This window comes from Zonotrichia albicollis, chromosome 4 (genome assembly GCF_047830755.1).
Source record: "Zonotrichia albicollis isolate bZonAlb1 chromosome 4, bZonAlb1.hap1, whole genome shotgun sequence".
In the NCBI taxonomy this organism is placed as follows: domain Eukaryota; kingdom Metazoa; phylum Chordata; class Aves; order Passeriformes; family Passerellidae; genus Zonotrichia; species Zonotrichia albicollis.
In genome coordinates this window covers 24,703,894-24,730,790 of record NC_133822.1, presented here as the reverse complement: position 1 = coordinate 24,730,790, position 26,897 = coordinate 24,703,894, and the positions used below count along the sequence as shown (strand labels likewise).

At 46.5% G+C, this 26,897-nt stretch overlaps 1 protein-coding gene across 1 annotated transcript in view; it reads right to left on the bottom strand.

The window, feature by feature from the left end:
- Window positions 1-26,140, bottom strand: part of CCND2 (cyclin D2) — a 30,157-nt gene extending 4,017 nt beyond the window's left edge. Inside the window, exons 1-5 of the mRNA XM_074539139.1 lie at window positions 25,697-26,140; window positions 24,024-24,239; window positions 21,388-21,547; window positions 10,273-10,403; window positions 1-589 (exon numbers count right to left, since the gene is read on the bottom strand). The exon at window positions 1-589 is cut by the window's left edge and continues 4,017 nt beyond it. Coding sequence (XP_074395240.1) covers window positions 434-589; window positions 10,273-10,403; window positions 21,388-21,547; window positions 24,024-24,239; window positions 25,697-25,891 — 858 coding nt within the window. The 5' untranslated portion in view covers window positions 25,892-26,140 and the 3' untranslated portion in view covers window positions 1-433. The remainder of the gene's footprint in view (window positions 590-10,272; window positions 10,404-21,387; window positions 21,548-24,023; window positions 24,240-25,696) is intronic.
- Window positions 26,141-26,897: the final 757 nt, after the last annotated feature.

The window sequence follows — 26,897 nt, the reverse complement described above, 5'->3', positions numbered from 1 at the left end:
CCCTTATTCTATTGCTTTGCAATCTAGTCAAGCCATAAAATCGCACACACGATTCCTTTCTTAAATCTAAAAAAGGGGTGTATGCACTAGTTCATAATACACAGACAAGTATACTCTACTTTGTTCCCACAAATGCAGGCTTACATTGATCTAGCTACTTTGTATGCTTTTATAAGCATTTAATATCACTGATACATAATCAAATAGCAATTACCAAATATGTCGTGGGATTCCCTTCTGTAGAACATCACAGGCACCAAACGCTTTTTTTTTTTCATTATTCAGTTTTTGTACTTTTTTTTTGTTTTTCTTTATACCTAAAAGAGCTTTAAATATGTTCTACGTGGGAGCAGATTAAAAAAAATTTCACTCTAAAAATAATAACAAAAATAAAGGTCTGGGGGAGCAAGCGTGACTTGGTGTGCCGATGTCCTCACAGGTTGATGTCTCTCACATCTGTGGGAGTGCTGGCCTGGTCCAGTTCATCCACTGTCTTGGAGGGGTTGCTCTGCTGCTGCTGCTGCCGGACTTGCTGCAGGCTGTTCACGAGCACCGCCTCGATCTGTTCCTGACAAGCTTTAAGGCAGTCCTAGAGAAAAGAAAGCAAATTGTTCTATTAGTAAAGACAAAGGTGGTTATTTTTTCCTTACTGAGCTAGTAGAAGTTGGAAGAGCATCAGTCAGGTGTTTGCAAGAAGTGGCTGCTCTGACACAAATCAACCTTGAATTACCAGAGTTAATCACTGTGTACAAACCCCCTGGGTCAACCACTATTCATGCTGTATTTATTAGCCTCTAAATCTTAATATTTTACTGGTCTTTGATTGTAGAACCATTTAGGTTGGAAAAGACCTCTGAGATCATCCAGTCCAACCTTTGAGCAAATATCACCTTGACAACTAGAGCACTGAGTGCCATGTCCCAAAATTTTCTGAACATAAAACCAGTTTCCAGAGACCACTGCATTGAAAACTACAGAACATTCAGGGAAACAGCAGGGTACAGTACAGCAACATAAATATGGGAGCCTGTCCATTACGAGTCCCACAACAAACATGAAATATAAATACAGAAATAAATGTGAAGGATTCACCCCATTTAAACCTGACACAATAAAGAAGACAACTATTAAAGTACTTACAGGATGTTCCACACTCTTGATAATACACTGGAAGACCAAATAATGTGGTCATTTAACCAGAAAAAAAATTGCGAGAAAACCTTGACAAACCCTGAGTTATAGGAGAAACTTAAAAATAAAACCCAAGCTGTGACTGCATGAACACAATGCCAACCACATTCAGTGCGCTGGCACTGGGAGTATCAATCCAACACTGTGCAGGGGGACATGTGGTGCTTCAAGAAATGGCATTTTCTAAAGGCAGCCCTGAGGAGTCCTTCTGGAAAAGGCACTAATACTGTAAACTTCCTGTGGCCTCAGCCTGCCTAAGAGCTGAGTGTCTCCAGAAGTCTTCAGGGAATAGAGCAACACAGGGTTTGGTGGGAGGATTTTCACAGCACAGGGCTTTAACCAGAGCCCTCAGAGCATCTGGCTGGGGTGGTGAGACTGAGCATCACCATTCCCACTGTCAGGCAGGGGAGCTGAAGAACAGAATGCAGCACTGACCTCCACAGGGCTCCACAGGCACTTGTCATCCTACTTGGGAATACAACTGCAACACTGAGGAGCTGGGCCCTGACCAACACACCCCTTTTTCTACACAGTACCTGGTTACTGGGGAGAGTTTGAAATATTCATACATGGAGGACTGATTTGTCATCCCAGCTGGACTGGGAAAAACACATCCAGTGAAGAGGATCTGCTCCGCTGGCCACCCTGACGCTTGTGATGGGCACAATTAGCTCCAGTGGGTAATGAACACCCATTTTTCTTGGCTACCAGCCAGCAGCTGCTGGCTGCAAAATCCTGTCCTCAGATAAAGAAAATCCCCTATTATCAGCTGGGGAGGGTTTTAGGTCCATTGTAAGCATTCACCTGTGTGTAAGAGGGCAATGACAACAAATCACTGTGTGGGTCAAGGCATTTTCAAGTGTGGGGGCACCGGTTTGGAGACTCTTGTAACAGACAACACTCGTAATGTGCTTTTTTGGGTTGTAAGAACCTCTTCTTTTAAAGCAGTTTCAAAGTACTGTGTCGTTCTGAAAACAAGCCAGATTTTTTTTAAGCAGCTTCAGTCTGAAAAGCTTAATGAGGCAATTTCCTTGCAGGCAGGCTTGGGGAAGGAAGGGTGGTGACATGCAGAACATGTGGCTTGAGCATTTGGAGTCAGCTTTGTCTGTTCCTAAACACCCTCATGTATGGTCATTTACACCATCACTGTACAAACTTCTGATGGGTAGTGTGATGATTCATTTCAGGTATGAAGAGGCTGAAATCTCCAGGTAACCCTATAGAGAAATGGGTCATTTCTTCATTTGTACATTTGTTCACGGGTGTCTTCATTTTGTACATAAAATCTATAAAGTAGCCTCGACTGGAATTTTCACATGGATTTTGTTTCATATGGGAATCCACAAGCCACTGTGTATTATCTCTCTGATCTACACATTTTGAGCTAAAACCACTGAATTTTTTAAAACAAAGCTACAGTAAAAATGACCAGCACACTGCATTCAGCATGAAACAATTTTCAAAAAAAGTGTTGTTATTTGCATACTAAAGCTCCTTGGATGTTAAATGTCTCAAGTGAAAGGAAAAAAACCCTAATTTAGAGTACCTTATCAGCCCAGCTGTCACAGCATCATTAGGCAAGTAAGTGGCTTTATTGTATAGATGATGGCATTGCTGGAACTTTCTGTCAATCCAATATTAAGGGACACGATACAAACAACTACTAAAAACCCATCAGGACAAACAGCCTGGCCTTCCCATGACACATATTTTTAACCCCTCCAAGATTCATGGGGATTTGCTGCATGTGTATATATTTTACTGGTGGATTTTCATTTTTCAAGTTCTAGATGGCTCTGACAACAGAGAATTAAGTTTTAAGAACATATTAAAGGAAAAAACCCCATGAATTACATTATTTTCAACAAATCTTCCTTGAAAGAACACTGTAATGCACTGCAGTATGACCCCAGATTTTGCAATAGAAGGACTAGGCTATTCCTTCAGAATACTGCAGGGTTTGCCTTTGTTGTTTTTATAAAAAACTTTTTAAAGTGTGTGTCACATGGATTAACTTCCCCATTCTTCTATATGGTCTAGTAGTTTTAATGATTAAAATAGTTCTGGTACTTTCCATTCCATAGTTTTATTTATACTTCAGCATGTACAGAACTAAAAAGGCAATTAACTTTGGGTTTTCTTTTTTTTTTTTTTTATTCTGAAACTCTTTCATCCCTAGGTGATTTTACTAGCACATTTGAAAAGTATTTGAAGGAAAAGAAAAGCTCTCCTGTGTCTGGTGAGGGGCAGCCTCATGGCTGTGATGGAAATGGTGGCAGTGAAAATAACTGGAAGGAGGAATTAGCAGCTCTATGGCACAAGCTACTTATTCAAGTCAATAATCATTAAAGATTTCAATTTCCATTCACTACAATCTTGAAAGAAAGCACAAGCCCTAGGGAAGATTCTGCAGATTATTACACATAATTCACTTTCTTGAACTTTTCAACACTTCTGTGGTATATGTATGTCCTATACTGGCCCCCAGCTTTCAGCTTTAAACTGGCATTGATGGTTCATTGGCAAGCTATGAGGGAAGGCCCCCCACTCAACCCAACCCAACTCAACCAACAGGCTCTTGCTTTGCACTGCTCAAAATCCCAAAGCTGGGAATACTAAAAAAGCCTTCTGGCATTTTTGTGTTAAAGGGTGGTTAGTTTTCTACATACTTATTAATTACTTCACAAATAAGTGTTAAGGCCCTCAATCTCTTCTTCTTTCTTAAAACTAACTGCAAAAAGAAAATCAGAAAAGGACATTTTTAGGTGCAGGATCTGGTTTGATAAATGGAAAGGATGCTGGAGATACCCAAAATGATAGTACTGTTCATTGGTCATGTACGCATTGCTTGGATAATCTAAGAAAGCAGCAATCAGACATGCATTAAAGAGTTGGATTTACATAAATTCCAGCGTGGAACATGTCATCTGTACTCCTACACACAAAAGCTGGCTGGATTCCTCCACTGGTTCACATTTAAGCCCCAATTCAGACCTCTCCAAAGCACATGCTTCATTGTTGACATAAACAGGGATTCCTTCCCAAAGTGGGGCCTTTGTGTGCTGAGCGCTGGCCTTTACCTCACTGACCTTCTCCAAAGCAAGAGCCTGGAAAGCTGCTGTGAGAATATCTTATCCATTTACTGTATTTCCAGTGATCTCACATCTCATGGATGCAGTTAAAAAACAGAACTATTTTCCCTCCTGAATGGATGTTTTTGCTACTGTAACAAAGAGCATCGATTACAGGTAAGTGTCTATGTTTCTTTTTCCAACTGGAAGTAAAGAAAATAGTAATTTGCTGTTCCAGAGGATACCTCATGTGGACTAACAAGGACATCTCATTCAAAAAACAAAACAAACAAAAAAAACCCACAAAAAACTAACTAATGCCAGAGCTTCTCCACTTATTGCTGCCACATTATTGCAATAATGCAATAAACAAGGGGACTAACATTAAGAATCTGAAATATAGGGCATTTTTCTCTGCAATTTTTTGGTCTTTTCAGCAGTTTCAACAGCGTCCTTTCTAGATTCAGTTCCACTGTTTGCTTCACCACTCAGTTTGCTGGTTTCCTGTTGCTGCTGTGGGTATTTCTCATTGCAAACAGGAGAAAACAAAGTTTTCAGAACTGGGAGAAGAGAGAGTAAAGACAACATTGGGCTTTACCAGCAGGGTGATGTAGGGGTAGATGCCATGATACTCCTTGCTCAGTGTGACTTGGGATTTCTGGCAATCTCTGCCAGGTAATACTTTGAAGATCTGAAAGGGGGTAAAGGTGTGGGATTTATTGCTGTTGTAACAAACACTCTGAGTGAAAAAGGGGTTTTCAAAAAGCTGGGAGGACCTGCCTGCATTACACAGAGCTGCAGGAGCTGAGCAGGGACTGATTCCCTGCCGGAGTGGCTGATCCATGGGAGCCGTTCCTCGGGGGCCTGGCTCCCCTCGGCCGCGGCTGCCAAGGGACCCGACGGAACTCCGCCATGAGCCCGCGGTGTCACTGCATCACCCCATTGTTGCTACACACGCACAGCACTCACTGGGGAACAAAAAGCTGAATGAAACGGAGCAGCTGCCAACTCAGGCAAAGACAACTTAGGAAACTATCTCATTCTTCCTTTCTCTGGGAGGCTATTTTGCCTGTTGTTTCCTTGCATACAAAATGCGGTCTGCAACAAATAAGGCAGGATAAGATACAGCGAGTCCTGTTTCTTGCTTCCAAAACCACAGGCCCTAGACACTACAAAAAAGAGGATAAATGGCGTATGTGCTCTAGGGACAACGTTCAAATGTGATCCATTCAAGATAGATTTCCATGATTTTTTTACTGCAGCTCTGAATTCTTGAGCGTGGTGGTTCTTCACTTCCATTTCTGTGCAGAAATCTGCACATCTTTATGAGGAGATGTCTCTGATCTTGGGAATAAAAAAAAAAAATCCCGGCACTGACATATGTGGCACGTGTAAGTGGAGATATTTTAAATGCCATTTACTATGGATCCAGTCTTCAAAACAGCCCCACTCCACATTTTTAAGGGCTCACGGCCAGCTGTTTCGACAAGCCTTTAAAAAATGCTTGGTTCCTTCCTTTTTTTCCTACTTCAGGCCCTTAAATATGCTTTAGATTTTCCAAACCACTCAATATACACCAGTTACCATCTGGGAACAGACTTTTAGAGATGACTTCTGCCCACATTCAGGCACTGGCTCTGCCTGAAAACCTCTCCCTGGCTGCTGATGCTGGAGAGACCAACTCTGTGTGTCATCCAGATGCAACCTGGATGGCTGCTCTTCCAGGAGGTGAGGGAATAAACTTGCCCAAGAAAGGTCTCAAGCAAAGCACAATATTGATTGCAAGGTCTTGAAATGTGCCCTACCCATTCAGCTATCCCTCCTCACATCCCGTAATTGTGCACAGCGGGGATGCTCGTATCCTCCTCCAAAGCATCTGGCTCCACCAGGGACAGGATACTGCTCACACTGGAGTGCTGCTCTGGGATGCTATGGGAATTCCTGACTTCCTGAGTTGTTTATTTTTCCTTTGCAATGACCCACCAAGGGATGCACAGGGAGCTCTGAGGCTTCCTGCCAGTAGGTATGTTAACTCTTTGCTCACCAGCCTCTCCTCTGCAAGCAACCACAAAGGAAATGTTCCCAGCTCCTGGCAGAACAGACTGGAACATGCAATCCCCATCCTTCAGAGCTGTGTGAAGTTAGAGACAGAAGCACAGAACAGTTTGGGTTCAAACAGACCTTAAAAGTGATCTTGTTCCAGCTTCCTGCCATGAGCAGGGACACCTTGCTCTAGACCAGGTTGCTCAGTCTCATCCAACCTGGCTTTGAACACTTCCAAGGATGCGCAGGACACAGCTTCTCTGGGAAACCTGTGCCAGGGCCTTAACACCCTCTCTAGTTCTAGCTCTAGCTCTAATTCTAATTCTAATTCTAATTCTAATTCTAATTCTAATTCTAATTCTAATTCTAATTCTAATTTTTTCCTAATATCTTATCTAAACCTGCTCCCTTTCTGTTTAAATCCATTCCCCTTTGTCCTGTTACTGCAGTTCCTGATAAGAAGCCCCTCTCCAGCTTTCCTGTAGCCCATACAGATGCTGGAAGGTGCTCTGAGGTCTCCATACAACTTTCTCTTTTCCAGGCTGAACAGCCCCAACTCTCCCATCCTGTCTCCACAGGGGAGCTGCTCCAGTTCCTGTTATCAATTCTGTGGCCTGCTCTGAACTTGCTCCAACAGTTCCATATGTTGGGGGCACCAGGACTGCATGCAATATTTCGGGTGGAGCCTGACAAGAAGAGAGGAGAGGGGGAGAAATCTCTGCCTCAGTGGTGTGGGATTAGCTTAGTGGCTCTTAGGGGCAGCAGCAATCAGAGAATGCAGCTCAGATGCACCACACAGAGCTACTTTCACTACCCTTTAGGCTGCTGAGCTTCTCCAAGAGCAGCTCCCTGCTGTTTATTCCGGTTGGTGGAAGGAGTAATGAAACCAGGGCTTGCCTGGCCCTGCTGTCACACTTTCTCCAGCCTGTGATTCAACACTCACCTAACAACCCAGGGCAGCTATTTACCAGAAATAACTGTTGTCCCTAAAATAACAGTCCAGGATGCCTTGAGCCCCATCTCAAGTCTAGGGCACTGCTCTGGATTCATGCAAGGATATCCAACACCAATGTGTTTTTGAAAGAAACACTCGTGCTGGTTGTCTGCTTACCCAACAGCTGGGCTCTAAACTACATGCTGTTTATTAATAACGTATTTTTGGTATAATTCTTAGGGAAACATCCATTAAAAACATTAATTTTAGTTGTACATGCCAAACTCTAGTCTCAGTTACACTAATGTAAAGCTAAAATAAACCATGGATTTCAGCCTCCTGGTTAATGCTGCCACTTCCCAGCAAATAAACTGCACTCTTAAATTATCACTATAAAACAGTGAAAGTTCAGAAAAGCTCACTGCACTTTAGTTCCATCAGGGTTTCATTACCATTCTTCCTTTTCATCTGCTTGCAGCTTTGAAGCTGAGATTTTTCATGCTTCACCTCAGACAGTGACATTTTTTGAAAAGCCAGTGGGAAAGTCCTATCATCTGTTTCCATGCTAAGCAATCACACGCTCCAGTACAAAAATGAAGCAGAAGCCCTGGCACCCTCTGGCTGGGAAGGACTCTGATGGTTCCTGTGGGCTACCATGAGGCACAGGGGGCCAGAAGGTTTTCCTCTGCAGAACTGTTCATTTCTGTGACTTCCCCACTTTTCTCCCACACGATGGTCCTAAAGACCAGGAACTCTCATTTCTCCTTCTTCCCTAAGCCCCCACTGGAGAACAAAATCATTCACACAGTGACAATGAATTAATTGTGCCACTGCAGGAACAGCTCTCAGGCACCAGAAATTCGGAAGTGAGAGAACTGAAGCTCTTCATTCAACTTTAATTAAGTCCCAGTGTAAAATGTATTACAATAGTCTTTACTCTTTACTAACACAGACTTGGGCCAACTCTTACACAATCCAGACAGTAGGTTTTTTCCAACAATACATTTTACACATGAGGCTGGTATTACTACCTATTGCTAAGCCTGCCTCATGCTTCTCTGAGACCCCATTTTCAGTTGCTTTTCTCTCTCTCAAGCTTTAGCATGTGGGATGAAATTTTCCAGTCCTGGCCCCTTTTGTAGTTTTTCAATGCAAAACTCACAGAGAAAATACCTAGCAAAATATTTCTCCCAAATTGAAACAGCAGGCTAATGAAAAATATACTATTTTGCCCAAACTCAAAAATTTTGGCAACTTCTGGTTAGGCTGAGGCTTCAAAGCTTGCAGGGAGTTAAGGCAACCTCTGCCTCAAAAAGGAAAACACCTTGAAAAAAAGAACAGCACCTCCAATTTCTGCCAAGTCTTATACTTTTTAGCAATTAAATTATCCAGCAGCTCCTTTTGTGCCCAGTTTTTTCTGATTTGTTGGATGAGTGAGACTCTCCTCTATAGTTTGTGCTGCTTGGACTGAGACCAGGAGCAAAGAGAAGGAAGCTGGTCTCTACCCAATGCTAAGAGACTCTTGAAGAGAAGATAGGAACAGTAAAATGTGAGGAGTTCTTTGTTATTTGGGGAGAGTATTAATTTTTTCTTCTGAAGGAATGTAGGCACAGTCAGATCTGGGAATATTTTCACCAAGACGGCAAACAGCACAGTTTTGACCAAAAAATCCTGCTAAACTTAAAAGAGGTGTGAAGGCATTTTCATTGAAAAATTAAAGCCCCATCCTCTAACTATTTAAGCATTGTTAAGATGTTTTTGTAGGTATTTTCTTTCAGACTTAAATAATCTGGATAGAAAAGCACAGTAGATAAAATCTTTCCAAATTTCAAGACGCAGCAAAAGGGCCTTATAGGGCTTGCACACAATTCTCTCAGGCACAGAAGGTGTCCCTCCTCTCAGAGGCACCAAGGGGATCAGAGGGATGGAGCAGCTCTGCTGGGAGGAAAGGCTGAGGGAGTTGGGATTGTGCAGCCTGGAGAAGAGAAGGCTTTGTGGTGACCGCACTGTGGCCTTGCAGCGCCTGAAGGGAGCCCACAGGAAAGATGGAGAGAGACTCTGGACAAGGGCCTGGAGTGACAGGACAAGGGGCAATGGCTTCACACTGACAGAGAGAAGGTTCAGATTGGATATCAGGAAGAAATTGTTCCCTGTGAGGGTGGTGAGGCCCTGGCACAGATTAGCCAGAGAAGCTGTGGCTGCCCCAGGACCCTGGTAGTGTCCAAGGCCAGGCTGGATGGGGCTCTGAGCAAGCTGGGGTAATGGAAGGTGTCCCTGCCTGAGACAGGGAGGTTGGAATGAGATGATCTTTAAGGTCCCTTCCAACCCAGGCCATTCTGTGATTCTATGGTTTAGACTTCAAACACTCTGAATTGGCAATATTCCCTTTTCTGTGCAAATCCAATTCAAATTAAATTAAATAGGAAACCCCAGAATTGCATTTGAAAATTAGGATCAATATGATTGTAAGAAAAAAAAAAATCAAAATTCTCCCCTTTAAATTCTCCCCTTTTTAACCAAATCACAAACCCAAATCTTCATTTAACAGTGCTATCACAGATGTAATAATGTCACATATTTACTCTGTGAATTAAAAACAATAAATTAGCACACGTTAAGGACAGCTTGAATTGTGCCTGTCTCATGTCCTGCCTTTAAATTAGCTCATTTTTCACTTCTTCCAAGCCAAGAATTTTTAGGTGATACCTGAAGAAGGGCCTGAAGAGCCATTTCAAGGTTGCAAGCACAGGACCAACAGCAGCACAACACCTCCTGGTTTGCTTTATGCCCCAGGGAATGCTGCCTGCTCACCCCATCACCCAAGGCTCCTGAGGAGGCTCAGCCTGCTGGACCATCAGCCTGGGCAGGCTAAGCCTGAAGAAAAACTGAATTCCAGGAAATCAATGAGCTTTGGAGACTCAACCTCCCTGCAGAAGCAACCCCCTCCTTTGCTCCACTCAGTCTTCAGGATCAGGCCCAGTTCTCCAGCACACCCTGGGAAGTGAAAGGAGAAGAGGAATGTGGAACACTCACCACATCTGTGTTTGTGATCTTGGCCAGGAGGTCCGTGAGGCTGTCCCCATCATCAAGCTGAAGGCCACAGATGGCTGCTCCCACACTTCCAGTTGCTATCATTGATGGTGGGTACATGGCAAAGTTAAAATCTGCAAGAACAGATCTGGGAATTAGTCCAAGCTCAGACCAGAAAAGCTGCAAAACATCAGAGGCAAGCAACATAAAAAAACCACACCCAAGAATAAAACCCGGGGAAGTAGAAGAAAGGGAAAAGTGCCACTCTTTTTGGTCCCATGGAGCTCATTAGTCACACTGCTCATCACAAGCAGTCAAAGGAGGGGGAACAGACCTGCAAATTAAAATGGAAATGCGGTTCAGTCTTTTATTCTCACTGATGCATAAAGTAAACCTGGACAATTTTTAATAGTCTTTCCTTAGTTTTAAAGAAAGGAAAGAGAAGAAGGAGGCTTTCTGTAATTTATGTCAGAAATTTGGGTCCTGGTCACATTAGACCTCTCTGTATAACTAGAAAACTAACTGGAATAAGGTATCACAAAGGACCAAAATGAGATTTTTAGTCACGTCAATTTTTAAAGAGTTAATTAATTCCAGCATTTAAAGACCTGTCCGGGAAAGAGATTTTAATTAACGGTTCATCTTTGCTACCTTAGCAATTACGAAGTGAGAACACTTACAGCCCATAGCTATGAAATCAAAGAACAAAGATTGCATTTGTCATTACTACTATTTCTTAATAAACAAGCTGGGAATATACTTCAGAACTTCCTCTCACACATCTATTAAATCAAAAGAGAAATTAAAATAAAATCCTGTGATCTTTATAAGACAATTTTATGGTTTATGATACTGCCACAGACACTGGTTTATCAGCACTAGTTTATCTTGCTAAATACTAGCTCTCCCACATCTTGACATATTCCTAAAATAAAACTTGATTTGCAAGTTCTTTGGTTTAACAATAACTCATTGACAAACCTTTCTCTACCAATTTTCAGTATTAGCAAACCTTTCTCGACCAGTTTTCAGCTGGGGGAATTAGAGCAGAAAGAAGAGTAAACCAAAGTAATACATCAAAAGAAATAAATTACAAGCAATACATTCCATCAATAGAAACAGATACAGAAAACTGTCCTGCTGCAGATCCCAAATCCCCTCTGTTCACAAATTCTGTAACCCTGCTGATGTCTGTGTAACCACTGAGGTTTTAGACACATGGAGAGCTGTTCTCAGCCTCCCAAACTCAGAACTGGCACATAGTTCAATAGCTGTGGAGACAGCATGTTCTTCTCCAGGCTGGAATACATCCCTGGGATTGAAGCAGTCCAGTAAGAATGGCACTTGGGACATAACATTCCCCCAGATGGACCAGAACGGGGCTGTTAGAAGTGGGGAGACAAAAGGAGGAGTTGAAACCCTGACATGGATTTCTCTGTCTCGCAAAGCCACCAGGAGGTTCCCACCTGCAAGCCCAACACTGGATGCTGCTTCCTACCAGACATCACACTCTGACAGACACTTTTGAAGGGCAAATTCCCACTGGCTGAAGGAATATGGAATGCCATTATTATAAAAAAAAATAATTTATGCACTATTGTAATAGTAAGAACCCACTGTACAAAGGAAAGCTGACTCTTGGAAATTAAATTATAGTGCCCCCCAGTAATGAGTAAGACAACAGGAGAACCTTGACTCCCAAATTCTCAGTGCAGGACACAGCCCTGAATATGCTGATCTCAGCACATGGTGGGGGAGCAGGAATTACACTTCCAGGATTGTACTTTCTGCCAGTCACCAGTGGTGTCCCCCAGGGCTCAGGGTTGGGCCAGTTCTCTTTGATAAATGACCTGGATGAGGGGATCGAGTGCATCCTCAGTCAGTTCTCAGGTGACACCAAGTTGGGCAGGACTGTTGATTTCCTTGAGGACAGGAAGGCTCTGCAGAGGGACCTGGACAGGCTGGATTGATGAGCCCAGGCCAGAGAGATGAGGTTCAACAAGGCCAAGTGCCAGGTACTGCCCCTGGGTCCCAGCAACCCCCAGCAGCTCCAGGCTGGGGAAGAGCCCAGCAGGAAAGGGCCTGGGCCTGCTGGCCCACAGTGCGTGCCCAGGTGGGCAAGAAGGCCAATGGCTGCTGGGCTGGGCCAGCAATGGTGTGGCAAGCAGGAGCAGGGCAGTGACTGTGCCCCTGCCACATGTGGGCACTGGGGAGGCCTCACCCCAAGGGCTGTGTCCAGTTCTGGGCCTGGCACTGCAGGATGGACACTGAGGGGCCGGAGCGTGTCCAGAGGGGGGAACGGAGCTGGGCAAGGGGCTGGAGCACAAGTCTGATGAGGAGCGGCTGAGGGAGCTGGGGGTGTTTAACCTGGAGGAAAAGGAGGCTCAGGGGAGCTCTATTGCTCTCCACACCTCCATGACAGGAGGGTGCAGCCAGCTGGGGGCCAGGCTCTGCTCCCAGGGAACAAGGGACAGGACAAGATGAAGCAGCCTCAAGTTGTGCCAGGAGAGGTTTAGATTGGATATCAGGAAAAATCTCTTCAGGGTGATCAGGCATTGGACCAGCTGCCCAAGGAAGGGGTGGAGTCACATCCCTGCAAATGCTCAAAACACATGCAGATGTGGCACTTGGATTCATGGTTTAGCTGTGAACACAGCAGTGCTGGGTTAGGGTTGGAGTCCACGGTCTTAGAGGTCTTTTCCAAGCTTAATAATTCTGTGATCAAAATCATTTTCATGTTTACCTCACACAGATTTATACAAACATGCGTAAGGGATAACCACACCCCTAAGTTGGGAAGCAACTTCCATGTTTGATCATGGACATACCAAACCATCTCTTACTTTATGCATAGGAACTACAGGTAGCACCTGATTTTCTATAATTTTCCTCTCCTTGTCCTGAGTTTCAGGCAGGATGTATTTAAAAGATGGTGCAGGGAGGTGCCACGTGCAGGCAGAATGGGCTGAGCAAAGGCCACAGCTCCACCTGCCCTCTGAAATTCCTTGCCTCGCATCACGACCTCCATGTTATTCGAACACCGGTGTTCTCGTGGCTGGTTTTAGATCCACTCCCAGAAACTGTCTTCCTAGGAAGCTGAATAAAGAGGCACAGTGTCCCTGCCAACTAGCACTGCTGTAGGTCTGCTTCCACGTGGGGTCACATGCGAACATTTCTATGCCCAATAACCTTGTTAGCTCCCTTAATGTCATTCATAATGCAAATGAGACAGCGAGCGAATGGCCAGAGGCCCAGAGTGACTAAAGCTCAGCATCCAGAAAGTCTTACATTGCCTCTAGCTCTAAACTAACTTCCCTCCATAACAAGCACCATAAACTTGGCTATCAAAGCTACACATGCCCAGTCTTTGTTGTACAACAGGCAGCGATTTGTATCACTGGCTTCTATTTTTAGCATATTAATTAACTACTGCAACTGGTGAGGCAAGTGTCTCCAACTGGAGAGTGTGGCACCATTGTCTGAAGTCATCACCTCATCTCGAGCTATTGAAAATCATGGCAGTGACCCTCCTGCTGATATGAATTTAACCTGACATGCCCACAAAGGAATGGGGGGTGGTGCACCAATTTTGTGCACATGGTTCTCCACATCACCCTGGACCCTATTAGTGTGGAAAGAGCTCATTGAAAGAAAAGAAGCCACATTGTGCTGGGCCACCTAGAGGGTTGAATAGAAAAGGCTGAGGAAAAGAGCAGGCAGCGCAATAAAGGCCATAATTAACATATTTCCATATTCAAGCAAAGCAATAACTACGTGAAATGTTTGTCAAGGTGCAATGAAAGCATAAATATTAAGTACCGTATCTGAGGGGATGCAGAACCGCCCCCCCAGTCTCTTAGATTCCATTGAGAAATTCAAAACAAGCTTTTTACGTGTTATTTTCAATTATAAACCTTTATCTCTGCTTCTACCATGACAACAAGACAAGTTTCACCATCCTCACTTGGTTTTCACCCAGGTAAAACTGTCCCTCCTACAAATTAGGCCAAAAATTTGCCCTGAGATTAAAGAAAAATTATAAAAGGGGGTGCACAGAGAGAGAACCTAAAAATGTGAGCCGAAACATATGCATTTACTGCAAATTCTTGTAGGAGGATGATGAAACCTGAACTACAGGGGAAATTTTATAAAAAGCACTTCTTACTGGGCACATGGAATTTTATAAACAGCACTTCTCCCTGGACATCTGAAGCAAGGCTAAGGGCTAAATCCTTCTGTGTGCAAACTTGACTAACGCACCCAGAGCCTGCATCTAAAGCATGGCTGTGACTCTAACTCTGTTGTGATTTATAGGTTTATAGTTGGGCTCGATGATCTCAGAGGTCTTTTCCAACCTAATTGATTCTGTCATTATGCCATTCCATGGGAAAAGTACAAAGGAGTCTCATTATAAGTTAGAGAAGCAGTGCCACAGCGCGTGTCCATGAGAATCTGAGCACATGAACACCTCAAGGGAAGACACTGGGTTGTTAGAAAGCAAAACTTGTTTTACTTTCTATTCCCAGGCAATATACACAAGAAACCATCCCATGTCCATTTTAATATCACCTATTTCCCAAACAACCTCAAAAACAAGTGACCAGTCCTGCACAACCCCACTGACTTCAGCACTGGAAATTAAAAAGGCAGTGCAAGGAACAGCACCCTTTGGAACACAGCCACCTGTGGACCAGCCAGCCAGAGTCACCAAGCAAATTCAGGGTACCCTGAATCTGCCCCCCACTTTCAGCCTGGAGCTGACACAGCCAGGGTACGAGGAGGCTTTTCTGCCAGTGGAGCACACGTAATCCACGCCGAGGTTCCAGGACTGCGAGCACCACGGCTGAGCTGTTTTGCTGGCTCTCTCCCAATCCAGTGGTCTTCACTGCCTTCAAGCCAGGAAAATGCAAGGCTGACAGTCAGTCCAAAGCAGAAGGGAACTGGAGGAAGGAACCCAGAGAGGTCCTGCAAGGGGAAGCCTTAACTTGCAGCCAACAAATAAAACCGTCAGAAGGAGAAGAGCACTGACAAATAGCAGGCTGAACATGCTCAGTGTGTCAAAGTCAGATGGGGGAACTCTTAAAATGACCCATTTCATTGATCTGGCTGCTGGTTGGGCTTTTTTTCAGCAGCCAATATTCATCTCTGTAATTTGATAGATATTTATTTATTTACAGAGTTGGAAACTGCTGCCATAAGGAAGGTAATTCTTCCCACGGTGGGGGGAAAAAAGGGAGGAAAAAAAGGTATGTTACCTCCATCAGAAAAGCAGGTATTGATACATTAAAATCATGTAGATAATAGTCACAGCCAGCCTCAGACTTCACCCAGCCAATGCCAGTACTATGAAGACAAACATGGATCTATATTTAACCATCTAAGTTTAAAAGAAAAGTCAAAGATAAACAATGGAAGTAGTGAATTTAATTCTTGTCTGCTTTGATCCAAATGCAATTCCAGAGCCAGTGTGGTGTTATTTTTTTTGTTCTAATACATTTGGTTGTATCTGCAGTGGCCATTTTTTTTTCTCTTCCTCTTGCATTTCTCCAAGACACTGCAAATTTTCCTCACGTTAACTATTCTTACTTTTAAAGGCAAAACCAGATGACTTCAGCCCTTCAAAGCAAACACAAAACTTTCAAGTAAACCAGGATGCAGAAGTGCTTCCATCCTTTTAGTAGGTGGGAGGGCAGACATCTAATTCTGTTCCTCCCTTAAAGCAAGCAGCATTTGGCCTTTATACAAATGGGTCTGAAGTATCCTAAATGTTAATGCTTTATCACATCACAAGAGAGGTAAAGGCAGGGAAACACACTGAACAACCTACGCAAAGCAGAGGAGCACTCACAACAATATGCTCATTAGTTGATGGTAAATACTATTTCTGAACAACTGCTAGCACTGGTTTTTATTTGCACTTATTTTACACCTTCCTAACCAAGGATCAGGATGATGTTAGTGCTTGAACCACCAAAAGGTCAGACCTGCAGCTGGTAGAAAGGAGGGCAGCTCTCCTGGCAGCTGCAGAGTGTTGCCAGCTTGTATCAGCACATGCTCTCTTTATTTCTTTCCACCTCCTCTTTCCAGGCTTCACTGGTCATGAAACATTCCCAAGGGCCTGACCACTTGCTGATGGCACTTCCTTGGTTCTTGTGGCTCCACTGGCTGGAAAGCTCAAGATACTGATAAGGGCTGGAACAAGCAAGAGCTTCTTCTTTTGTCTAGCAATAAATGAGTGCAAATTATTCTTTCTTCTGCTATGCAAGAATATCCTGCAAGCACTGCCACTTTGCAAGATGTATTTTTATTTCTTAAGACATTTACATAATGAAGCCTCCACAGGCTTCATTCTTCCCCTCTGCAAAGAACAGGTCCCAAATAAAACTTGTATCACACTTTCCAGGCTCAGGTACCTTACGCTGGATGAAAAGGGGATGCAGAGCAGAATTGCCCAGCAGGAATGCTGAGGAGCAAACAGGCCTCATTCTGTGTGGTCACCCCATAGACTTCTACCAGGGTTGCAGACCTCATCTTGCAGTCTTCACTCAGACAACACTCCCATTGACTTCCACAGAACTTCTGTCTGAAGAAGGATGCAGGATTTGGCCCAGAAGTTAAAAAAAGCCTTCTCAGCTTTCAAGTGCAGATGATTAATGTCCCAGAAACAGTGGGCAGAGGTTTGGCACACTGTATGAAACTGACTTAAAGCTGACATTTTGCTGCTCTTTCTCGGCCTCTGTGCTGACACAAGCCCGAGGCCTGAGACGCTGGATCCACCATGGGCACATCCCACCTGCCACAGGACTCAGCTGAGGCACAGAAATGACCTTGCAAAGGACTGAGTCCAGGCTTTTACACAAGCTGCCTTCTATCTCTGCAAATCTGCAAAGGCTTCTGCTTCCAAGTTTTGGTTGCCACTCAGCTAAAATCCTGGGAAGCTCCTCACAGAGTTGAGTGTCTCCATTACAGCTCCTCTTTCTGAAAGCCTGTCATGCACAGGCCACCCTCCCTCAAAAACCATTCCCTTACAGGCTCTCACATAAAAAGGGGTACCCTGCACCAAAACTGTGGCATGTACAGGCTCTGAGAGGAGAATGCAACACAAGGAAGCAGTTGTGCATCTGAGATTCTGAAGAGGATACAAGAGAAGAAATGATGAGCACACCCAAGGGTAAGGAAATAATGCCCAGCTCTCTCTCCAGCAGCAGCGTGGCAGGCTCTGCACACACCTCTGCAACCACTGCCCTCTCCCACTCCTTCCAGCAGTGATTCCCTGGCTTGGAGCTCAGCACAGGTGACTGGCCAACCCCTGAGAGATCACTTCCAAGCTGTGCAGCACTGTGCAAAGAGACAGAGGAACAAAGGATGCAGAGGAGTAAAGAGATGGAGATGTGGGCAGGGTGGAAAAGCAACACAATCCCAGCGAGCAAAACAAGGATGATCTCCATTGGGCTCACAGCTGAACAGGAACATCCCATGCTGAAAAATCCCAGAATCATTAGGGCTGGAAGGGACCTCTGGAGATGACCCAGTCCACACCCCTGCCAAGGCAGGGTCCCCTGGAGCTGGTGACACAGCAGCACATCCAGGTGGGTTTGGAATCTCTCAAGAGAGGGAGGCTCCAGGCCCTCCCTGGGCAGCTGCCACCCTCAATGTACAGAAATTCTTCCTCACACTGAGGTGGAACTTGTGTTTTAGTTTATGGCCACTGCTCCTCATCCTGTTGCTGAAGAAGAGCCTGGCACCATCCTCTGGCACCCTCTTTGAGATATTTATACACATTAATGCAATCTCCTCTCAGCCTTCTCTTCTCCACACTAACCAAGCTCAGCTCCCTCAGTCTCCCCTCCTAAGAGAGAAGCCATAAGCACCACTTAGAGGCCCCAAATGCATCCTCTTGGTGCCTAGAAAATCCAGAAGCATCCTGAAGGAGATTTTTGGCTTGCACAGGGAGCCACCAGTGGGATGAGAAAACAATGACATGGTGACAGATCAGGCCATGCCAGTGTATAGTGCCCATCTATGCACTCTTACTGCACAGTGAACAAGGCAGCTGGAGGAAAATGCCACTTCCATGCCCTCCTAATGGAAAAGAAGACTCCTGAAACCTTTGTGAGTACAGAGCAATGAAAGAGAAAACTTTATTCAGGAGGACACACAAGCTTCTGTCCTGCTCAGCAGCCGTATGCTCCGATGGGACCAAGGGCAAAGAGGGAAACATTCCAATTCCAGTCATGCTCATGTGAATCATTAATCACTGCAAGGACTGGGGAGAGGCCATGGGTTTATATCCACGCAGCTTGGTTCAGGAACTGGGCTCAAAATAAAGGCACAGAAACAGAGAGAGTGCCAAAGTGACCAAACATGACTGAAAGGAATATGCAGAAGAACGGAATATCACCTCCTTTTGGGGAACATTCAGATGGAAAGGAGAACAGTGATGAGTATCACTGTGATCCCACACATCCAGTAACTGTTCATGGCTGCTTCCCTCTTCATTTACTGACACTAAGTGCTGCAGGACTGAGATCAAAGCCAGCTCTGTGCAGGCAGGGAACACCTGGTAAAATGTCGTTGCTGGGAAATTAAATGGAGCAGTTGCTGAAGAAGATCTAAGGCTGGGGGAGAAAAGTTCAAAATATGCCAGATTTTGTATGATACTTTAAAGTAAAGCTGAGAAAGCTGTGCTGAGATGAATCAGGAAATAGAAAGAGATTCACTGCTGTGCTCCAGACCAGAGCTGTTAGCCAGGCAGCCAGGTCAGCTCTGGGAATAGTAAAGAGTCAAACTCAGCCTAAAAACACACATGGGGAGCAAGGGAAGAGGGAGCCACATGTCAGAGGAGGTCCTATTGCTGAAAGGAGGCAAATGGGGAAATGAAACACCAGGCTTAGCCTGAGCTGGCAGAGAGCAGCAGCTCTGAGGGAAAAAAAGAAGAAACAGAGTGGCTGATGAGAGCTCTGCAACAAACAGGACAAGGAAAGGAAATGACAACTGAATCTGGACGGGAAGTCTGACAAGAAGGGGCTTTTCTTCAAAGAGTGGCAGTGAAAGGGAAATTTTGTAGTAAGAACATTTCCACAATGGAAATTGAGGTAGCAGTTCCCAGGTAATGTGGGAATGTGGTATTGAGTGCTTGGGTAAGATCTCTGCTTTCAAAACGAAAAAGTGTTGTGGGTCCTCCTCAAAACTACACAGTGGTCTGTGGACAATGGCATGAGAAGAAAAGGAAATCTCCAGCCAGCACCACAGTGCCCTCACTTTTGGGAAGCCCTGTACTCAAAAATTATCTCTTTCCCTTTCAAGGGAAGAAACTTTAATTTGTTGTCTCTTTAAACTCTACACAAAGGACCTCATTTCATGCACTGGAAACATACAACATGAGAGGCAGGTCACATGGGGGACGCACGAAGGAACTGCATGACTGGGCTGAAGGCTGGAGAGGGAGCACTGCTCTGGATCTCAGTAAAAGGACTTCTAGAGCATGGAGCTAACCACCAAATAATTCATGGAGTGGAAAGAAGCCATGGACTTTGGACACTCTTTCAGGGACCACAGTCTTGCAATGGTTTGGTTATATGGAAAACTTTAAGGGCAAAGGATTAATGGACCAGAATTTGACATGTTAAATCATAATGAAATTCTAAGGCTCTCAAGAAAATGATGTGCTGGATAAAAAAGCAAACAAACCAGAACACTATTGGAGGAAGTGAAAGCAACAAGAGTGGGAAGATTGTCAGGTTTGGAAGGCAACACGGAGCTGTACTGCAGTTTGATGGTTGAGGGTGTGAAGATCCAGGGAAATGTCCATGGGAAAGACCATCTTTTTCATATCATACAAGGCAGAACAGTGAATGCATCCTAAGTAAGGGGAGAAGGCAAAGAAATCACCCAGAGTGATCCTGCAGAATTTGAGCAATATTTCTATTGAGTCCTGTGGTCTTTGGTCTGAAAAGGATCACGGAGCAGTGGGAAAAGAAGGGAAGGTCTGAGCATCATGGCAACCAAAAAGTCCATTACCCTAACACAGACCATATACAAATCTCTGAAACAGATCAACTGAGATAGAAAGAATTGGCCAACATTGTAAAAGCAGTCACTACACCTTATATACAAGAAGCAGGCATTCAAACCCAAAAGTTGCACCCCGTCTTCACTTCCCCTCTGCAAACACACAGGCAGAACAGTTCCTATCACAAAGGACTAGGTACATCAAACTGGTGAATTCAAACACTGAGCCATCCACTACTTGATAATGACTCTGGAAAACACTGCATGCTGTTTATCTAATTCAGGTCCAGCTTCTAAAAAGTAGTCTTACCATTAACCCTTCGGATGAAAATTCAGAGTACACTAATTCTGTAAAAGTAACTGAGGGAAGAAAAACCCAAACAACAAAGTAACACAGAAACAAAAATGAGTGTTTTGCAGACAGGTCAAAATTAAAAAGCCTCTCTTTCACAGAGGCAATTATTCTCACAGAAATCTTCAGAAACTGTGTTCAGCTTTGTGACAAAAAGGGAGGGCAATGCTTCCCTACAAAACATGGTAGTTTCACTGTTTTCTTGGGGTGAAGATAGCAAAAAATCCCATTTTTTAAAAAAAAGTAATTACCTTTTAAACTGTCATTCCCTGTGCTTCAGGGATGTGGCAGTACCACATAAATGGTAAAATACACAATTTTGCCTTTCATCTGGACAGAGTCCAGTTAATGAAAAGTTTATGAACACATTCATGCAATGCATTAGCTGAAGACATTTTGGGCTAATGTGCCATAACAGCTTCTGTATTTGGAGCTCTCCTTACAAAGGATCTGTGGCTCTCTAAAAGAAGCAGTGAATGGGCAAAATAAAACCCAGGATGCTCTAATCCAGCCTTACAAGACTTCACTGCAAAAGCACCACACATGTCAGCTGCACTACGGGTCACTACTACAAGAATTTTGCCCAATGCACAGTTTTGGGGCCTGATTCACAACACCCTTTGCAAACAGTCCCATGGGATTTAGCTCCTCTTCCCACATCATGTAAGGATGGAGGGAATGAAGCACCATCAGGAACAAATCTGCCCTTCCAACCACACTATGAGCAGCAGCAGCAGCAGAGCAGCTGAGCCTACCTGTGGCACAAAGGGCGATGAAGGTTTGTGCATGCTTCCGGATCAAAAGCAACTTGTCTTTAGGGAGAGGCACCTTCCTTAGGATGTGTTCAATGAAATCGTGTGGGGTGACGGCTGCAAGGTTCCACTTCAACTTCCCCAGCACCACCAGCTCCCATTCCTGCAGAGGGTGGACAGGGAGAGCACAAGACAAGAAAAGCCATAAGCAAGCCTGCGAAAAACCTCTGCTTATTTCTTATTATAACTTTATCACTGCTAAATTTGTTTTGCTCAAACCCTTTTTTCCATACGCCTCTACTGCTTTGAAGTTGTTGACTTTATATTCTTTTTTTTTTTTTGAACACCAGAAATGTCAGGCTCTACTGAAAATAATGAGACCTGGCAGCTCCTGCCAAGGTTTTTTTGTTGTTGTTGTTGTTTTTTTTTTTTTATCCAGTGCTGAATGCCCACCCAGAAAGTTTAGACTGCAATTAGATATAGCCAAGGTCACTGTGGTCCTTTCCTAGTAACTTCTTTTAAATGGCTATAGTCCTTACTTTATAGCCATTTAAAGCCCTAGGGACAGCCATGCACAAAAATAACCTAGATATACATTCCTTTTCTCAAAACTGGGGAAGTTGGCTTGATGGCATTGCCTCCCAAAACTGTACTCCAAAGGTCCTGCAGATAAATCTGATGGTGCTTAAACTACTCCAAGAGAGGCTCTGCAGAAAGGAAACACACACAACACAGCCAAGAAGTAGCCTGTGTAAATTATCTGCCAGTAAATCATGTAGGAGCCATTCCCAGATTCTTTGCACGCCCAAAACTCCCACTGCAATCAAAGGAAAGCTTGGGCGTGTACGTAACTACCGGCCATTCCCTGAAATGGGATTCCATGTGCAAACAGCACCCAGATCCAGCCATGGGGTGCATGACCTGCATGTTTCAACATTTAAACCGAGTTCTGAACACCTCACAGTGCCCCACAGAGTGAGCAAAGCTCAGGCCTCCAGCTCACATTTGTCTCATCCGTCAACTATTAGCTATTAACTAAATTCCACGCACTGATTCCCGAGTCCTGATGATGCCTGATGGAGCCCAGCGTGGTGGGGAGCCCCAGCTGAGCTGACAGAGCTGGCAAGTCAGGAAGAAAAAAAAAGTCCTTTAATTTTGCAGCCGCGGAGACGTCAACCAGCGTTGCTGAGAAACCATAAACATGGACCCCACAATGCCATTTCTGCAGTCCTTTCCCTGAATAGATGCCCACTTTAACAGCAAGTTACTTTCCTACGGACATTCCTGCTGGATTATGACAGAGCCCTCCATGCTCTGAGAAATCTCACAGATATGCAAAAGGCCGCAGAAACCAGACGGGATTTTTGAATTTCTCAAGAAAACCTGTAAAATGTTGGAACATAACGATGATTGTGTGAACTCAAGGCCAGCTCTTCCCAGCATTACTGATGTGACAGGTTTTGAGACAGAACAGTCAACCCAGAGGACCAAATACAAGGAAGCACTTTAAACACATGCTTAAATCCACGTGGCACAAGAAGGTTAGGGATGTTGCTCTGCATAACTGCACATGGGGACCACGGCACTTCCCCTGCCCATCTGTGCCACCAAGGGGACTGACACCTCATGGTCCTGCCAGCCAGGCAGGATTTGAGGGCAAGGCTCTTTAACTCTGTGGAAGCATGAGCTATCAACCCCAGCCCCACCCCAGGGGGAATTCCCAGTGCTTCATAGGAAAAATTCTTTAACAACTCAGATGGCCATTTCTCTGACCTAGCATCCATATCACCAAGAAGCCCTGGTGCACATCCAGTGCTCCACATCATGATGTAGACGTCACTTATTTCTTTCAGTAATTACCAAATTGTTTCACTTCCTTTGCATCTGAACTGAGAGGAGCAGCAGATGTGAGGTGATTTGACTGAGCCTCATCACACAGGATGGCTCAGGCTGGAAGGAACCACAGTGGTGCATCTGGTGCCACCTCCCTGCTCCAGCAGGGCCATCCCACAGCACAGGACACAAGACTGTGGCCAGACAATTCTGGAATATCCCCAGTGAGGGAGACTCCACACCCTCTCTGGACAATCTGTTCAGGGCTCGGTCACTGCCCAGGGAAGAAGTTCTTCCTCGTGTTTAGCTGGAACTCCCCGGGCATCAGGGGGTGCCGCTGCCTCTCGGGCACGGCCGAGCATCCCGGGCCCCCCTCGAGCATCCCGGGCCCCCCGGCCCGGCCCCGGCCCCGCACCGCCGCGTGTCTGCCGCCAGGTGGCGCCGCCGCGCCGCCCGCCCGCGCACGTGCGCCCGGCGAGGTCCCCTGTGGGGACACCGTAGGGACACGGCGGGGACACAAACGGGACACGGCAGGGACGGACCCACCCCCGGCACCGCCAGCCCCAGAACCCCCGGCAGCGGCCGGAGCGCCGCACGGCACTGCCAGGCGGCTTCGGAGGACAGGGATGTCCCCGCGGGTGTCCCCCGCCCTCAGCGCTGGCCCCTGAGAGTTTGTGGCCGTTCAGAAAGGCGGGAAAAGTGTGGGTTTTTCTAAAAGGCAGGGGCTGGGTGGCGAAGTGCTGGGTGCTGTGCCAGAGGGAGAAAGGTGCTGTGCCGGAGAGGAGGGAGGAATTGGGGCTGCTTACCAGCAGCTCTTGGGGTTTGATGGAATTGTCCGTGTATATGCACAGCTTCTCGGCTGTGAGGGGGATTGTCTCTTTCAGCTTGGAGGCCAGGAACATGCACACCGCCCCCAGCAGCTGCAGATGGCACTTCCGAGTGGGCACCACAGCTAAGAATCTGTCCAAGTAATTCATGGCCAGAGGGAAAACTTCTTCTTCGCACTTCTGCTCTTCGCAGACCTGCAAGTGAGGAGCGTGGGGAGGGAACGATGGGGCAGTCCGGGGGGAAACGGGAGTGGGAAGCAAGAAAGAGACAAGAAGGAAAAAATAAATAAATGAGTGAACCCACCAAACAGACCACTACTTCCCTTGCATTTGCTCCTATTTTTGTTTCCCGGGGAGCTAAATTTTGGGGGAGGGGGAGATCTGTGGAGAGGCTGGGAAGGCTGTCAATCGGCTTTCACATTCCTTTAGTTCATTCAGTAAGAAATGAATTCAAGACACTGTGTGGGAGAGCCGAAAAGCCCCATCCAGCAGCAAGAGAGCAGCCTCAGAGGTTTTTTTTTTTTTTTTCCTTTGCGACCCAATTTTTCTTTTTTATTTCGTCATATTTTCAAAAAATCGATAAAAAATATCAAAACTTCCCCGGCGGTCCCGGTTTTGGGGCTGGTGGCATCCCGGGACGATCCCCTATCGTTTCCGACAATTGTAAAAATTCCCCCGCCGGGTGTCCCCCAGCCCTGCGCCCCCAATCCCGCGTTGTGGGGGAAGGACGAGAGACATAGCGAGGGCGAGGTGGGGTGGAGAGAGCCCGAGCCGCCTGGATCCTTTTAGCAGGCAGCAAGGAGCAAAATTCTTTTAAAAATTTACAAAAAATCGGAGCCGCAGAGAAAAAGCACAAATCGCACATGAAAACTAAGCGGGGAGTCTGGGCTTTCCAGCCCACGGAGTTTAACTCCGGAAAGGTTCCCCCCAAAGGAGATCCGAAGGGGCAAAGGATGGCTGGTGGGGCCAGCGCAAGGCAGCGAGTCTGCGGGGCTGCGGGCTGCGGGCCCGCTGCCGCTGCGCCTCAAGCCTGGGGCGAACGGGGGGCTCGGCGCCGGCCCCACGGCCCCGACACACCGGGGATCCCGTTCCGCGGGGCCGGGGGGCACCCCCGAGCCCCCGGGAAGCAGCGGGGGCAGCCGCGCTCGGCGCCTGCGAGCAGAGTCCGCATGCAGCGCAACATGGCGAGAAGGCGGCACGTCCTCCCCACTGCATACGTGGGCACGGAACCCTCGCCGGGCAGAACGCGGGGCACACGGGGCACCCCCCGACCCTCGCCCTGCCCCGCGTGCTGCTCCTTTTTCCCAGGAATGCCTCAATCACAAGCGCTCCCGGAGGCGGATTTTCTTTGCTTTTAATTGCAAATGACTTTTCCAACTCTCCCCCCCCACCACCACCACGCCGCGCTTCCTCCCCTCCTGCACCCCGCTCCGGAGCTCCCCGGAAGGGGCGACCTCCCCCGCGGGCTGTCGGTGTCCCCCGCGCCCCTTTCCGCACCGGCTGGGCTCCGGACGGGGACAAGGAGCAGAGGGGATCGACAAGAAGGCGGCACCCAGTGACCAGAAGAGCGAGGGGCTGCAAGGGGAGAGGGGCCGGGGTGCTGCCCGCGGCCGCTCTGCCTCCCCCCGTCCGAGGGGCCGGGGTGTACGAACCTCCAGCATCCAAGTGGCCACCATCCTCCTCATGAAGGGCTGGATGTCCTTCTGGACGCACTTGAAGTAGGAGCATTGAGGCAGATACCTTTCCTCTATGGTTAGTAAGTTGTGCAAAACGCGGTCATCGTAGAGCAAGTTCGGGTCAGGCAGAGCTCTCCTCATGGGATCCACCTCGCAGCACAGCAGCTCCATGTTTCCAAAGAGATCTCCCTCTTTCTCTGATGGGAAAGGTTTTTTCCTTTTTTTTTTCTTTTTTTTTTTTTTTTTTTTGGAGGGGGGGAAGGGGGTGGGGATAGGAGAGGGGTAAAGGAGGAGGGGTAGGTGGGTGGGAGGAAGACGGCAGGGCTTTCCAGCTCGCTCCTGCCTCCCTTGAAACTTGTCTCTGCCTCTCTTGATTTCTAGCCTAAAGTTGAAGCGAAGTGACGCAACTCGCCAGGGCAGGCAGTTCTCTCTTGTTATTATGGAGAACAGCAGCTGGTCAGACGTAACATCAAACGCTTTTTTTTTTTTTCCTCTCTATAAGCTAACAAGGAACCAGGAGGCCCTCGTATAGGGACACACAGACACAAATGACAGCTTCTCTTTTGCTTCCTTCCAGCAACCAAATTAAACCCGTTCCACACTTGCCTTCTGAGGGAGCCCGTCCCGATCAATTTCCCTTTCCTTCTATTAATGCAAGGAACTGTGGGCGCCCCTCGGTACCCACCCAGACGATGGGGGCGAAGTATAAAATGCCCTGGCATAGCAGGGTGCCAGATCCATGTCTCGCTCTCCCTGCTCCGGCACCTCCTTAAACCTGCAGCCGGAGGGGGACAGAGCTCCCCGCTAACAGCAAACCCCCCAAAAAGCCCTGGAGGGGTGGGGGTTCCGCGGCGTCTTCGGGGCGAAATCTCACAACCACCCCGCTACTTCCTCCGGCACACATTCGTGGTTCGAGCAGGCGAACCGTCTTAGCGTTGCATGGCCACACTGATATAACTTTCTAGGAAACGCAGCGGAGGGAGGAGGGAGGGAGGGAGGAGGGAGAAAGGTTGGCTGGGGAGGGGGGGGGACGTGAGAGGAGTTATGTCCCACACAGGGTGACTTCCACCCGGCTCGCACTTCGCCGGTAGTCGCTCCCCGCCTGCAAAATGTGACAACTCTGCGAAGTCTCTGCCGGCTGCGGCAGAGCGGAGGCTCCCGAAGGGGAAGGCGCTAC